This window comes from Priapulus caudatus, unplaced genomic scaffold, assembly GCF_000485595.1.
Source record: "Priapulus caudatus unplaced genomic scaffold, Priapulus_caudatus-5.0.1 Scaffold3, whole genome shotgun sequence".
Classification (NCBI taxonomy): Eukaryota; Metazoa; Priapulida; class Priapulimorpha; order Priapulimorphida; family Priapulidae; genus Priapulus; species Priapulus caudatus.
In genome coordinates, this window is record NW_014577064.1 from 500,369 (window position 1) to 512,027 (window position 11,659).

At 42.3% G+C, this 11,659-nt stretch overlaps 1 protein-coding gene across 3 annotated transcripts in view; it reads left to right on the forward strand.

The window, feature by feature from the left end:
* Window positions 1-11,659, forward strand: part of LOC106821096 (galactosylceramide sulfotransferase-like) — a 21,496-nt gene that overhangs the window by 923 nt on the left and 8,914 nt on the right. For 2 of the 3 annotated variants that reach the window (XM_014825753.1, XM_014825762.1), the window contains exon 2: window positions 9,546-9,700. In XM_014825753.1, the coding sequence (XP_014681239.1) occupies window positions 9,546-9,700 (155 nt within the window). The remainder of the gene's footprint in view (window positions 1-9,545; window positions 9,701-11,659) is intronic. The other variant, XM_014825771.1, reaches the window with a different exon arrangement.

The window sequence follows — 11,659 nt, forward strand, 5'->3', positions numbered from 1 at the left end:
CTCATCTCTCTCTCTTCTCTCTCTCTCTCTCTCTCTCTCTCTCTCTCTCTCGTCGCTCTTCTTCTCTATCTTTCGCTAACTCTCATATCTCGTCTGCTCTCTCTGTGTCTTCGCCTTTCGTCTAAATGTATCTTTGTCTCCTCGGTCTATGTCTTCGGATGTTCGCTCTCTCCACTCTCTTTCTCTCCTCTCTCGCTCTCTCTCTCTCTCTCTCTCCTCTCTCTCTTCAGTCTCTATTCTTTCTCTTGGTTCTCTCGTCTCTCTCTCTCAGCTACCGGTCTCGCTCAGTCTCTCTCCCTCACGGCGCACTCGCCTCTTTCTCTCTCTCTCTCTCTCTCTCTCTTTCTCGCTCTCTTCTTTCTTCTTTCTCTCTTCAGTCTGCTAGTCTCTCTCTATCTTCTCTCTCTCTCTCTCTATCTCTCTTCTCTCTCTCTCTTTCTCTCTCCTCTGCTATCGTAACTCTGTGTGGTGTCTCCCCCTCTCTCTCTCTCTGTCATCTCTCTCTCTCTACTCTCCTCATCTCTCTCTCTCTCGCAGTCGCTCTGGCTCGCGCTTTCCCCCTTCTCTCGCTCTCTTCCTCTCTCTCTCACACTCTCTACCCCTCTCTCTTGTTTCTCTCTCTCTCTCGCTCTCGCTCTGTATCTGCGTGTGCGTGCGTACGTGCATGCGTGTGTGTGGTGTGTGTCTCTCTCTCTCTCTCTCTCTTCTCTTAGTCTCTCTCTCTCGTCTCTCTCTCTTAGTCTCTCTACTTTCTCTCTCTCTGCTCTTCTTGCTTATCTTTCCTCTCCTCTCTCTCTCTCTCTCTCTCTCTCCTCTCTCTCTCTCTCTCTCTCTCTCGCTCTCTCTCTTCTCTCCGCCTCTGTCATCTGCGTCGTGCGATGCCGTGCGTGTGTGTGTGGTGTGTGTGAGTCTCCCTTTCTCTCACTCACTCTCTCTTTCAATCTCTAGCTCACCTCTCTTAATTTGCGCGTAGTGTGTGTGTGTGTGTGTGTGTGTGTGTGGTCTGTGTGTGTGGTTGTGTGTGTGTGTGTGTGTTGTGTGTGTGTGCGTCGCGTGCGTAGGTGTCTCTTTAACAAAAACTCATCTATATCTCCCTCCGCTATTAGTACTATATATATTATATATATATATATACGCTATTAATAGCCTATCTTATATATATCACTATATATATTCAGGAGCGTATAATGACAATATTTGTCATTATACGCTCCTGATAATATCCATATATAAATATTTGTCACACACGTTTGATTGCGTTAGTGTGAAGAATAGAGCTGTTTACTTCTAAATACGTGTTACGTGTTAAATTCTATCCTAACCTAACCTATCCTAACCTAACCTAACATAACCTAACTTATCCTAACCTAACCTATCCTAACCTAACCTAACCTAACCTACCCTACCCTACCCTACCCTATCCTAACCTAACCTATCCTATCCTATCTATCCTAACCTAACCTATCCTATCCTATCCTAACCTAACCTAACCTAACCTATCCTGACCTCCCTGACCTTATCAGTAACCTCTATACCCTATCCTAACCTTAAACCTAACCATATCCTACCTGTGCAAACCGAACCGAACCGAAACCTAACCTAACTAACCTAACCTTAACCTAAGCTAAACCTAACCTAACTAACCTAACATAACCTAACTAACCTAACCTAATCTAACTACACTAACCTACCTAACCTAACCTAACCTGAACCTAAACCTAACCTAACCTAAACCTAACCTAACCTAACCTAATCCTAACCTATCCTGACCATATCCTAACTAACAAAATGACAGCAACGCTGATGAGCGTGGATAGGCGCAAGGAAGAATATCCACTTGTTCACCAATATTTAACAGGAAAGGCAGTGCAATCGGTGGTTTATTGTGTGGCGTGTATCCATAGACCCCTTCGCGTTTCACCTAACGTCGCTAAAAGTTTATCTCGTTAACCGAGCGAAAGTTGTTCGTTCGTAAATAGCTAAATCGAGGTCAGTTAATAATTATAATATTATATAGGCTCTTAAATTTATCGCCGATTTCATGTACATATGCGTGGTTTATACATGAATCTATCTCATACTATATATGCTAGATCAATAACAGTTTTATTAGCGTTATTATATGTGCCTGCCACGCTCGCTTTACAAAAGAGCTATACAAATTTATATATTTTTATACTTGTGTCGCTTGTTGAACCAGCATGAGGCTGCGAGATGGGTGTCCAATAAATATCATATATTTCGCAATTTTGATCGTGTTTGATTCAACTTGGATTGCGCCTCTGTTTGTGTCTGCTATTCTTTAATGCCCAAAACTTACAACCTCTTATTAACATTTTCTATCATGGTTTCATTGTGAGATGGTAGCGAGAGGCAGCGCGGACTGGGCAAAATATTCAGGCCGGGAAATATAGCGTGAAATATTAGCCCCAGGTCAGGCCACTTTATTAAGCGGGGGTGTTCTGGGGTCCCGGGACTCCCCCAACAGTGAAAATTTTTTGTTACAAGACTTCATTCCATTGCATTCTGGTAAATTTTAGTGCTATGCATTTTTGAATCACAAACTAATGAGCCAACAACTGCCTTAGTACAATATACTGTTTATGAAACCTTCAAATAAAAAAATATACAAATCATTAAAGACGAGAGCGACACAAGGACTAACATTTAACCAATATTTAATTACATAACTAATGTAATAATTATTTGGATGTACATATAAAAACATTTCATATCAACTAAAACTTCAATGAGATAAACTTAAATCTCAGATAATCCTGTAACTAAACAATGCACAGTGTATTTGTATCTGACAATACCTGTGGGTATTGTTAGCGAGCTTTCAACAATACACTGTGTATTGTTTGATCCTCCCTCCCCATTCTACAATACACGTGTGTATTGTAGAATGGCTCATATTTATTCGCTAAAAATGGCGGGTTCAATGCCGCCACTTCGTTCACTTAATTGGTTACAGGCTGTATTTTTCTCTAAGAAGAAGAATTTTTAGTTAACTATTACATATTAGATGTGTTATCAATGTTACAATCTCCTGGTCTTTTGATCGGTCAAGCACATTTTCTTATTTCGATGGCCAACGGCTGCGATTCTGTATGATATTTGCGACTACATCGTGGCTTACGTTGGCAGATAGCTGAAGTTACTTTGTTGTTTGTGTACTAGTACATATTATATAAATTCTCTCAGCTTATGTTAATTCACTTTAAAATGAATAATGCAACGACTATGTGTATTGTTGTAGAACTCTAAACAAAAGGACTATTCCCTGAGATAGTTTTTCTTATTGACTTTGTCTTTGGTTGCCAGTGGGCATCTCGGTTGCGATAGATATCATGTAAAAATATTTTGCATTTGTTAAATTGTTTTTATCCGCGATGTTTAAGCGATCAAAATATTTTTAATTACGAATTCTCGTCTTTGTTATAGTTATCAATATAGCGTTACTTTAAGAAATTATTAGCGATATTACTTTAATTAAACTTGAAATTCAGAAAGACCCATGCATGCACAAAGACTCGTTTTAGATGGCAGTGGACTTAATTGTAGGTCAACCGCGCATGGCAGTGATCTGTACACAAATGGAAATCACTATGCCAAAACAGCGTAAGTTTCTTTTTATTAAAGGTTAGATAGTATAAGCAAGTTAATACCTTATACCTTGCTAAATATTATAGCTGTTGCATTTTTGCTTTTCTAACGGTATAGTGATTTCTCTATTGTCCTAAGCTTACTGTATAGGCTACAGGCTACTGGCCTTCACTGCCTAGAGTAGACGCAATAAAATTAGCTGCTGCGCTACCCGCCACCAGCAGCAGCACCACGCGACCACCACACTACTACTACAGTTAGTACGTACTACTCTACTACTTACTTTACTAGTTACTAGTACTTACACTACTAGTTTACTAGTACTAGCTACTAGTTGCTGATAGGGTTCTATGTCCCCGGGTACTGCCGGAACGCTACCTGTGTTACGGTCCGATATACCGGAACGTACCTAGGTACTATATTTATATGCCCGCGAGACCGTACCTATATCCTACTCACTTAACGAGTCTAGGGACTCGCCTACGCATTACCCCTAACCCTAACCGAACCTAAACCTAATCCTAACCCATAACCCTAATCCTAACCCTAACCATATCAAATTAGTGACCAGGTACGTTCCGGTATATCGACGTACCCAGGGTACGTTCGGCAGTACCTGGCGGACATAGACCCTATGGGCACTACTAGTACTCAGGCCGTTGCAGGATTAGGCCAGTGTTGCACCGTTTTCCAGAGAAACCGGCTCACATGGTCTGGGTATTCTTTCTGAATTGACTCTCAAAATTCCTAGAGTGCACCAAATATAGCCTCATTTTTTTTAAATTCACCCCTCGGCTGTTGACTAGAACTATGGAAACTCGTCACCAAACCCTCTGGATCTGCTCCTGCGTACTTGATACTACTACTACTGACTACTACTAGTTATATAGTACTACTAGTACTTAGTATTAGTATAGCCCCAAGTTCCGGCGCATTCTTGCTAACACTACATTGGCGAGATAGTCACAGGTACCGACGCATTAGATTTTGTTCGGTTTGTCGGTGGGTAGCAGGGGGCGAGTGGTGTGCTGGTGGTAGTAGGTGTAGGTGCGATTCTTTGATGATTGCGGTGCGGTATTTGGGTGGTGGGTCGTGGTGGGTGTTGCCGGGATGGTGTATACCTAGAGCGCTTGGAGCTGGGGGTGTTTAGTTTCGTTCGTGCTGCGCTGGCGTAGTTTTGGGTACTGTAGGGTGGGGGTGTAGGGGTCGAGGTCGTTGGTCTGGGGGGGGTGGTGTGTTATGGCTGTGGTTGGGGTCGGTTTTTGGTGTAGTGCGGCAGGGTGTGAATAGTGGTGTAGTTGACAGTTGTTGGGGAGCCTTGTTGAGTGGGTTGTTGCCGGGGGGTAGCTAGTTGTGTTTAGCGGTGTGAATTGGGTTTGTGGGGTTAGTAGCCTGCTGTGGTAGCGGATATTTTTAGCGTTGCGGCTAGCGCGTGGATCGTGTTGTGGGTGTGAGGGTGTAGCGGCCGTTGGGGTTCTTGGGCTTTGGTGCTTAGGTTGGTTGGGAGCGATTGTATGGGCGCGGGGTGGCCGGTGGTAGCCCATCGTGGCTGGTGCGGCCGGCTGGGTCGGTAGACGACCGGTGGCCGGGGGGGGGCGTAGCGGCGCTAGCCGGGTCACTGGGTGGGCGGGGCGGCGCCCGTACGTTGTGCCGGCGTGGCGCTCAGGGCGGCTGTCCCGCCGGCGGCGCGGCGGGGACGCCCGCCCGTAGCCCGTGGCTAGCTATGCTTCGTTGTACGGCGGCGTGAACGTTCGTGCGCGTCGGGCGGGTCCCTGGGTCCCCGGTGCCCCCTATGGTTCCCGGCGCCGTAGCGGTGGGGTGTTAGCATTGTGGGGTTCGGTTATAGTATTAGGGGTTGTTGTTATCTCGGGTGGGCTGGGTAGCTTTGGTATTGACTGGTATGGGGTAGGTGGGTGGGTAGGGGGGGTTGTTGGTGTGGGGGGTGTGGGTAGGTATGTGGCGCGAGCTAGGCGGAGCACGTGCGCTGCTATTTAACATTACAATTATTTCACTTTTTATGGATTCTTTACAGCTCTATCTGTTACTTGCCACGCCTCGATTTATTATATGTGCGCTATCACGAGCATGTTACTTACATTGTCAGCCGAGTAATTGGTTTATAAACTTGATCAGATAAAACTCAAAAGATAACGCCGCTATTTCCCCATAGATATTCCATAATAAGTAGCGTAGTTCGTGAATTTTTTGCGTACAAAAAGAGAACATTGAAGAACAACCAAGAATGGCGTTTTACAACGTTCAAATAACTATAGCTGCAGCTGTAGCCGAGAGTTGTACATGTAAACCAGGTGAGGTCAAATGTGGTAATACACCTGTAACATGTTTTATTTACGAAATTCGTAGTTGTTTTCAAGCTACCAGGCATTTCGTATGGAAGGGTGTCAGGCTTCCTCCGCCGTGATGTAACAGTCGGGATGAGCCTGGTCGGTTTAGTAGTATTTTTTTTTTTTTTTTTCTAGTACTACTATTACTACTACTACTACTCCCATGTGGGGGGGTTGTACATGTCAAAGTCACTGACTCCGACGCGAGGCGATTCAAATCGCAGGTTTCTTGCTGAACTCGACTTGACTCGAGTCGGGGAACCCGAAAATGACTGACTTGAGTCGAGCACCACTGAAAAATAACTTTTGACCTTGACTCTGACTCGAGTAATATCGCAGGTCAATATCAGCCAAAAGACAGGGACTCGAGTCGCCGTTTTGAATGGACCTCTAATTCTTCTAAGTTATAGGCTAGTGCTATTGAACCACATAGATTACATTACATTCAAGAGTCCATAAATAGATTAGCTAAAATTCATGACAAATACTATTACAGATTAAAACAATATTTTGTTACTTGCATAATATTTATTTATTAAGTTTTAATTCTGTTTTCTAGCTCATCTGAAGTTAGTCAGATGCAGCTTGTAGAATTCGACATGATCGTGCGACCGTTTCAATGCGTCCGTTCGTGCCGTCCGTCAAACTTGGGCACAAAATCTTAACCGTTCGACGACGGTTTCACGATATTCGAGACGTGGAGGGGGGGGGGGGGGTTAATCGAAAACGAGTTGGGATTTCGAAGCTGTAGCGTCAAGGGTTCAAAGGTCAGAGTTGTATAAGAAGGGGAAACATTTCTCCTTAACTTAAGGTATAGGGAGGAAATGCAGAATTTGCGGCACCAAGATCTAAACGGCTGTGATCTAGGCTTGTGATAGTTTGTGTGTATAGCATCATAGTAGGAAAAGCATTACTGTGCCGAAATTGGAGGTCACAGTGTCAAGGTCAATGGGGCAGAGGACTAGATTCTTGAGGACATCTTTTTCGACAGAGCGATAGAAAAACTTTTTTGCTTTCACGGTGACCTACCATTTTTTATAGCTTTATTGAAATGACCGTGGAAATGTATCTTTCCGCCTGACATGCCCGAAGAGTCTTGGTTTCTACGTTAAATAAATTCAATCGTTTACCAATTTGACCTCACTGTTTAACATGTTGCAACTAGAGTCTCCTTAGTATTACAGGATCAGTACGCGCCAACTCAGGATTTGACCTCCATCGGTTGTTCCAAATGTGATCAGTACACCGGCTCGCCCGCCCTTACGAGTACAGCGCTGTATTGGTTATACGGTGTATCAATGGGTCCGTAGTAATTAATTAGAATAATCCGTGCTTTCAATAAACTCAAAAATTACAGAGATTTATAGATAACACATAGTGTTTATATGCTATCTGATTTCTAGAAAAGTAACTCAAATCGTTCGGCCCGGGGGGGCCCCATATGATAGCTTAATTGTACACTTTCTTAGTAGTAAACACAGCAGATAGTCACTGTAATTCACAAGATAAATGGCCGTTCCACTCTCCACTCGCTCGTAGCTGAACTATTTGTTTTGCAGTTCTATAAATCTTAGTACACATAGAACAGTCTTTAGCTATAATCTCTGTAAATCTTGAGTTTTATTTAAGCACGATTAGTTAATAATTACTTATGCCGACCATTGTACAGCGTATCATACAGCGCTGTACTTAAGCTGGAAGCTGTGTTCATCACTTGCGAAACAACATGCCCCGGGCAGCGATCACGTGACGATTTTTTCCGACTCGTCATGGCTGCTACTTCTCTGTTATATAGGGACTCTAGTTGCAACTATCGCTACACTTTCTAATTACTATCTTGACCTTGACAAATACAGTTAAATAGGATAATGCTCGTTGATAGGCAATGATAATAAAGTCGAGCGTGAAGTTACAGAGGAAGCGGTAAGAATCATAAAAAGTTAGATAATATTTTAACGTTTAATAGCAGCGCACGTCATGTTCCGAACGATATTCTATTGCGTCGCGCTTGTGAAAACCTACTCCAACGTAGTGTTAAGCCCGGAGAAAGAGAACTTGTGGTACTCTCGGTGCCCAAACTTCGTTCCTTGCCAACTCTTCATTTGGTATTATTCATCGTTTATATTCAAGCCGTATTGATTCCTCACAGTTCTCATTTCTGGCCTACCAGGCAGCTAGACAGAAGGATGAGCTTGGGCTGCCTCCCGCCCATCTCTGTTGTCCAGGTTACAAGAGGGTGGACTCGTGGAAAGCAATGCATTCAATTTGTGGGGCGCTGAAGATCCCCCAATAAGATGCACAGATTGCTAGCTATTCGGAACTATACTGCACCTGGTTGCTTTTGAAAACGGCCCACTTGCATCTAACCGCTGCTTGTTTGAGCTTATTACTGAAGGTATAAATATTACATAGTGTATCTACCTTAAAAAAATGGCATGACGTGTTCATTACAGCCTCTTAAAATATTCGTGATGTACGACACTGTCACTAGGTTAGCGATCATATTGCCCAATACTTGGAGTATGTGTTAATATGTATATATAAAGAAACAGCTGAACATTAGGGATTACTTATAAACCAGTTTTGATGAGTTGATGAAATGTCAATATGCTATAATATGTCTTATTACGTTATAGTATGCTTTGATCTTTATTTTTATTTTATTTTTGAATAGGAATGTTCACGCGATATGACACCACAGGGTGGAAGTGTGGAATGTGAAAAACTAACCCCCCCCCCCAATATAAAGCTGGCTACGGGCCTGTGTAGGGTTAGGGTACACTTCTGTAGTACAAGTCTGGTACACTTTGTGTATACATATATGTACCTCGGGTACATATCTGTAGTACCTGATAGTGATACGACAACGACCCCTTGAGCAGAATTCACCATCAACCGAAGCCCTCACCATTGCTACGCGCGAGAATTTCCCGTACATCTCCAATACCAATCCAAATACATCGAGATCGACAATCTACCAGACTTAAGCAGCTTGAGCACCATCGAGGCTCTGAAAGCGCAAATTAGTCGACGTGGTATACTGGAGAAGCGAGAGGAGAAGAAATTAACGGGAATCCGGAGTCAAATACTCCCTGATTTACTGTCGGACTCCCTGATTTGACATATGCAGGAGTCCGTGTGACTCCCTGAAAATTCTGCCATACTAACTATAGTTTGTTCCGAAGTACGGCCTCGCGGAATTACTGTATTTTTTCAGCTAATGTCCGAAGAAAATTTTGCAGACGTGCAACTGCATGAATCTTAAAAATTAGCACATGCGTTATTGTTAATATCTTTAATTTTGAACCTCAGACTGCGGACTCCCTCTTTTTGAGGGTAGGGATCGAGTCTGTTGGACTCCCTTATTCAAAAGTTAATTTCTACCCCTCCTATTGTAATTATCTATTTCATGTACGGTCGGTCAAATCTGTGTATAACTATAACTATATAAGGGCCTTTCTGGGAGAACAAAATGCATCATTTATAGGAAGGCGACTTCTAACATAGGTTTGATACCTGTTATCACAATTTTGTTTCTTATAAAACAGTGGCAGAAATAAATTAATGTGCTTATTGACATGCTCTTTTCAGATTTCATATAACAGATACACAAGTAAGACGTCGACATCAAGTGCCACCATGCCTCGAGGGATCACACGCACTAGCTTAACAACCTTGGTTTTGCTAGCATGTGTGTTGACTATTTGCTATATGGCGGGAGCCTCTTTGAGAGAAGTTGGGTCTGTGTGAGTTTTTTAGCACCGTGCAGTACATTTTCACACCCAGTATAACTTATTCGTTTCTATTAAATCAATAATATCTCAAATAAATTCAAATAAATTGAGAAATCACTAAATGTAGATAAATTTATTCTCACCTGTCAGCATACATATTACTGATTACTTCAGCATAAAAATTATTACGAGTTTCTACTGTTATAGGGTATAAAACAGGTATGGTAAATTAACATCAAACATGTGCCTGCTCTCTTGAGATTTGAGATAATGGAATTCTCAAATACTCCCACAAGACAAGTACACGTAGTTACGTGACGCACGTATTTATAGACTGGTACCGTACTTATCTCGATATGTAGACGAAGGTAACATAGTGTAGAGAGAGACAGGGTACTGATCGATAGCATCTCGCGAGATCGAAAATCATGCACTAGCTTTGTTGACATATGTGTAAACAAATCTAACTTGGAATGGAGATCGGTGCATATATTGGTGAAACGCATGATGTGCGAGTATTCTATCACATGTCTCCCAGGATACTGCCGGAACGTACCCTGGTACTATCTAATATGCCGGACCGTACCTCTCCTACTCCACTAACGAGTCTAGGGAGTCGTTATGCCTACACCCTAACCCTAACCCTATCAGATAGTTACCAGGGTACGTTCTGGCAGTACCCAGGAAGACATAGACCTTATCAGCCTTACTTATATATACTTAGCCTTATAACCTAACCTAACCTATCCTATCCTATCCTAACCTAACCTAACCTAACCTATCCTGACCTCTCCTGACCTATCCTAACCTATACCCTATCCTAACCTAACCTAACCTATCCTAACCGAACCGAACCGAACCTAACCTAACCTAACCTAACCTAACCTAACCTAACCTAACCTAACCTAACCTAACCTAACCTAACCTAACCTAACCTAACCTATCCTGACCTATCCTAACCTAACCAAATGACAGCAACGCTGATGAGCGTGGAAGGCGCAGATAGAATATCCACTTTGTTTCACCAATATTTAACAGAAAGGCAGTGCAATCGGTGGTGTGGCGTGTATCCATAGACCCCTCGCGTTTCACTAACGTCCGCTAAAAGTTATTCGTTAACCGACGAAAGTTGTTCGTTCGCTAAATAGCTAAATCGAGTCAGTAATAATTATAAATATTATATAGGCTCTAAATTTATCCCGATTCATGTACTATGCTGGTTTATACTGAATCTATCTCATACTATATATGCTAATAATAACAGTTTTATTAGGTTATTATATGTGCCTGCCACGCCGTTACAAAAGAGCCTATACAAATTTATATATTTTTATACTTTGTCGCTGTGAACCAGCATGAGGCTGCGAGATGGGTGTCCAAAAACTATCATAATATTTCAATGATCGTTTTGATTCAACTTGATTGGCCTCCTGTTCGTGTCTGCTTTCTTAATGCAAAACTTACAACCTCTTATAAAATTTATCATGGTCATGTGAAGATGGGAGAGCAGCGCCGGACTGGGAAAATCATTCAGGCCGGGAAATATAGCGTGAAATATAGCCCCAGTCAGGCCACTTTTTAAGCGGGGGTTCTGGGGGTCCCGGGACTCCCCCACCAGGAAAATTTTTGTTACAAAGACTTCATTCCATGCATTCTGGTAAATTTTAGTGCATGCATATGAATCACAAACTAATGAGCCAACAACTGCTTAGTACAATATACTGTTATGAACCTCAAATAAAAAAATATACAAATCATTAAAGAGAGAGACGACACAAGGACTAACATTTAACCAATATTTAATTAATAACTAATGTAATAATTATTTGGATGTACATATAAAAACATTCATATCACTAAAACTCAATGACAGTCACTACTCACTAGTATCTAGCCAAGTTTACGTCACTCCGCCCCACCTATAATAATATGGCCTGCAGGCCGCACATTTAATATATATATATATATATA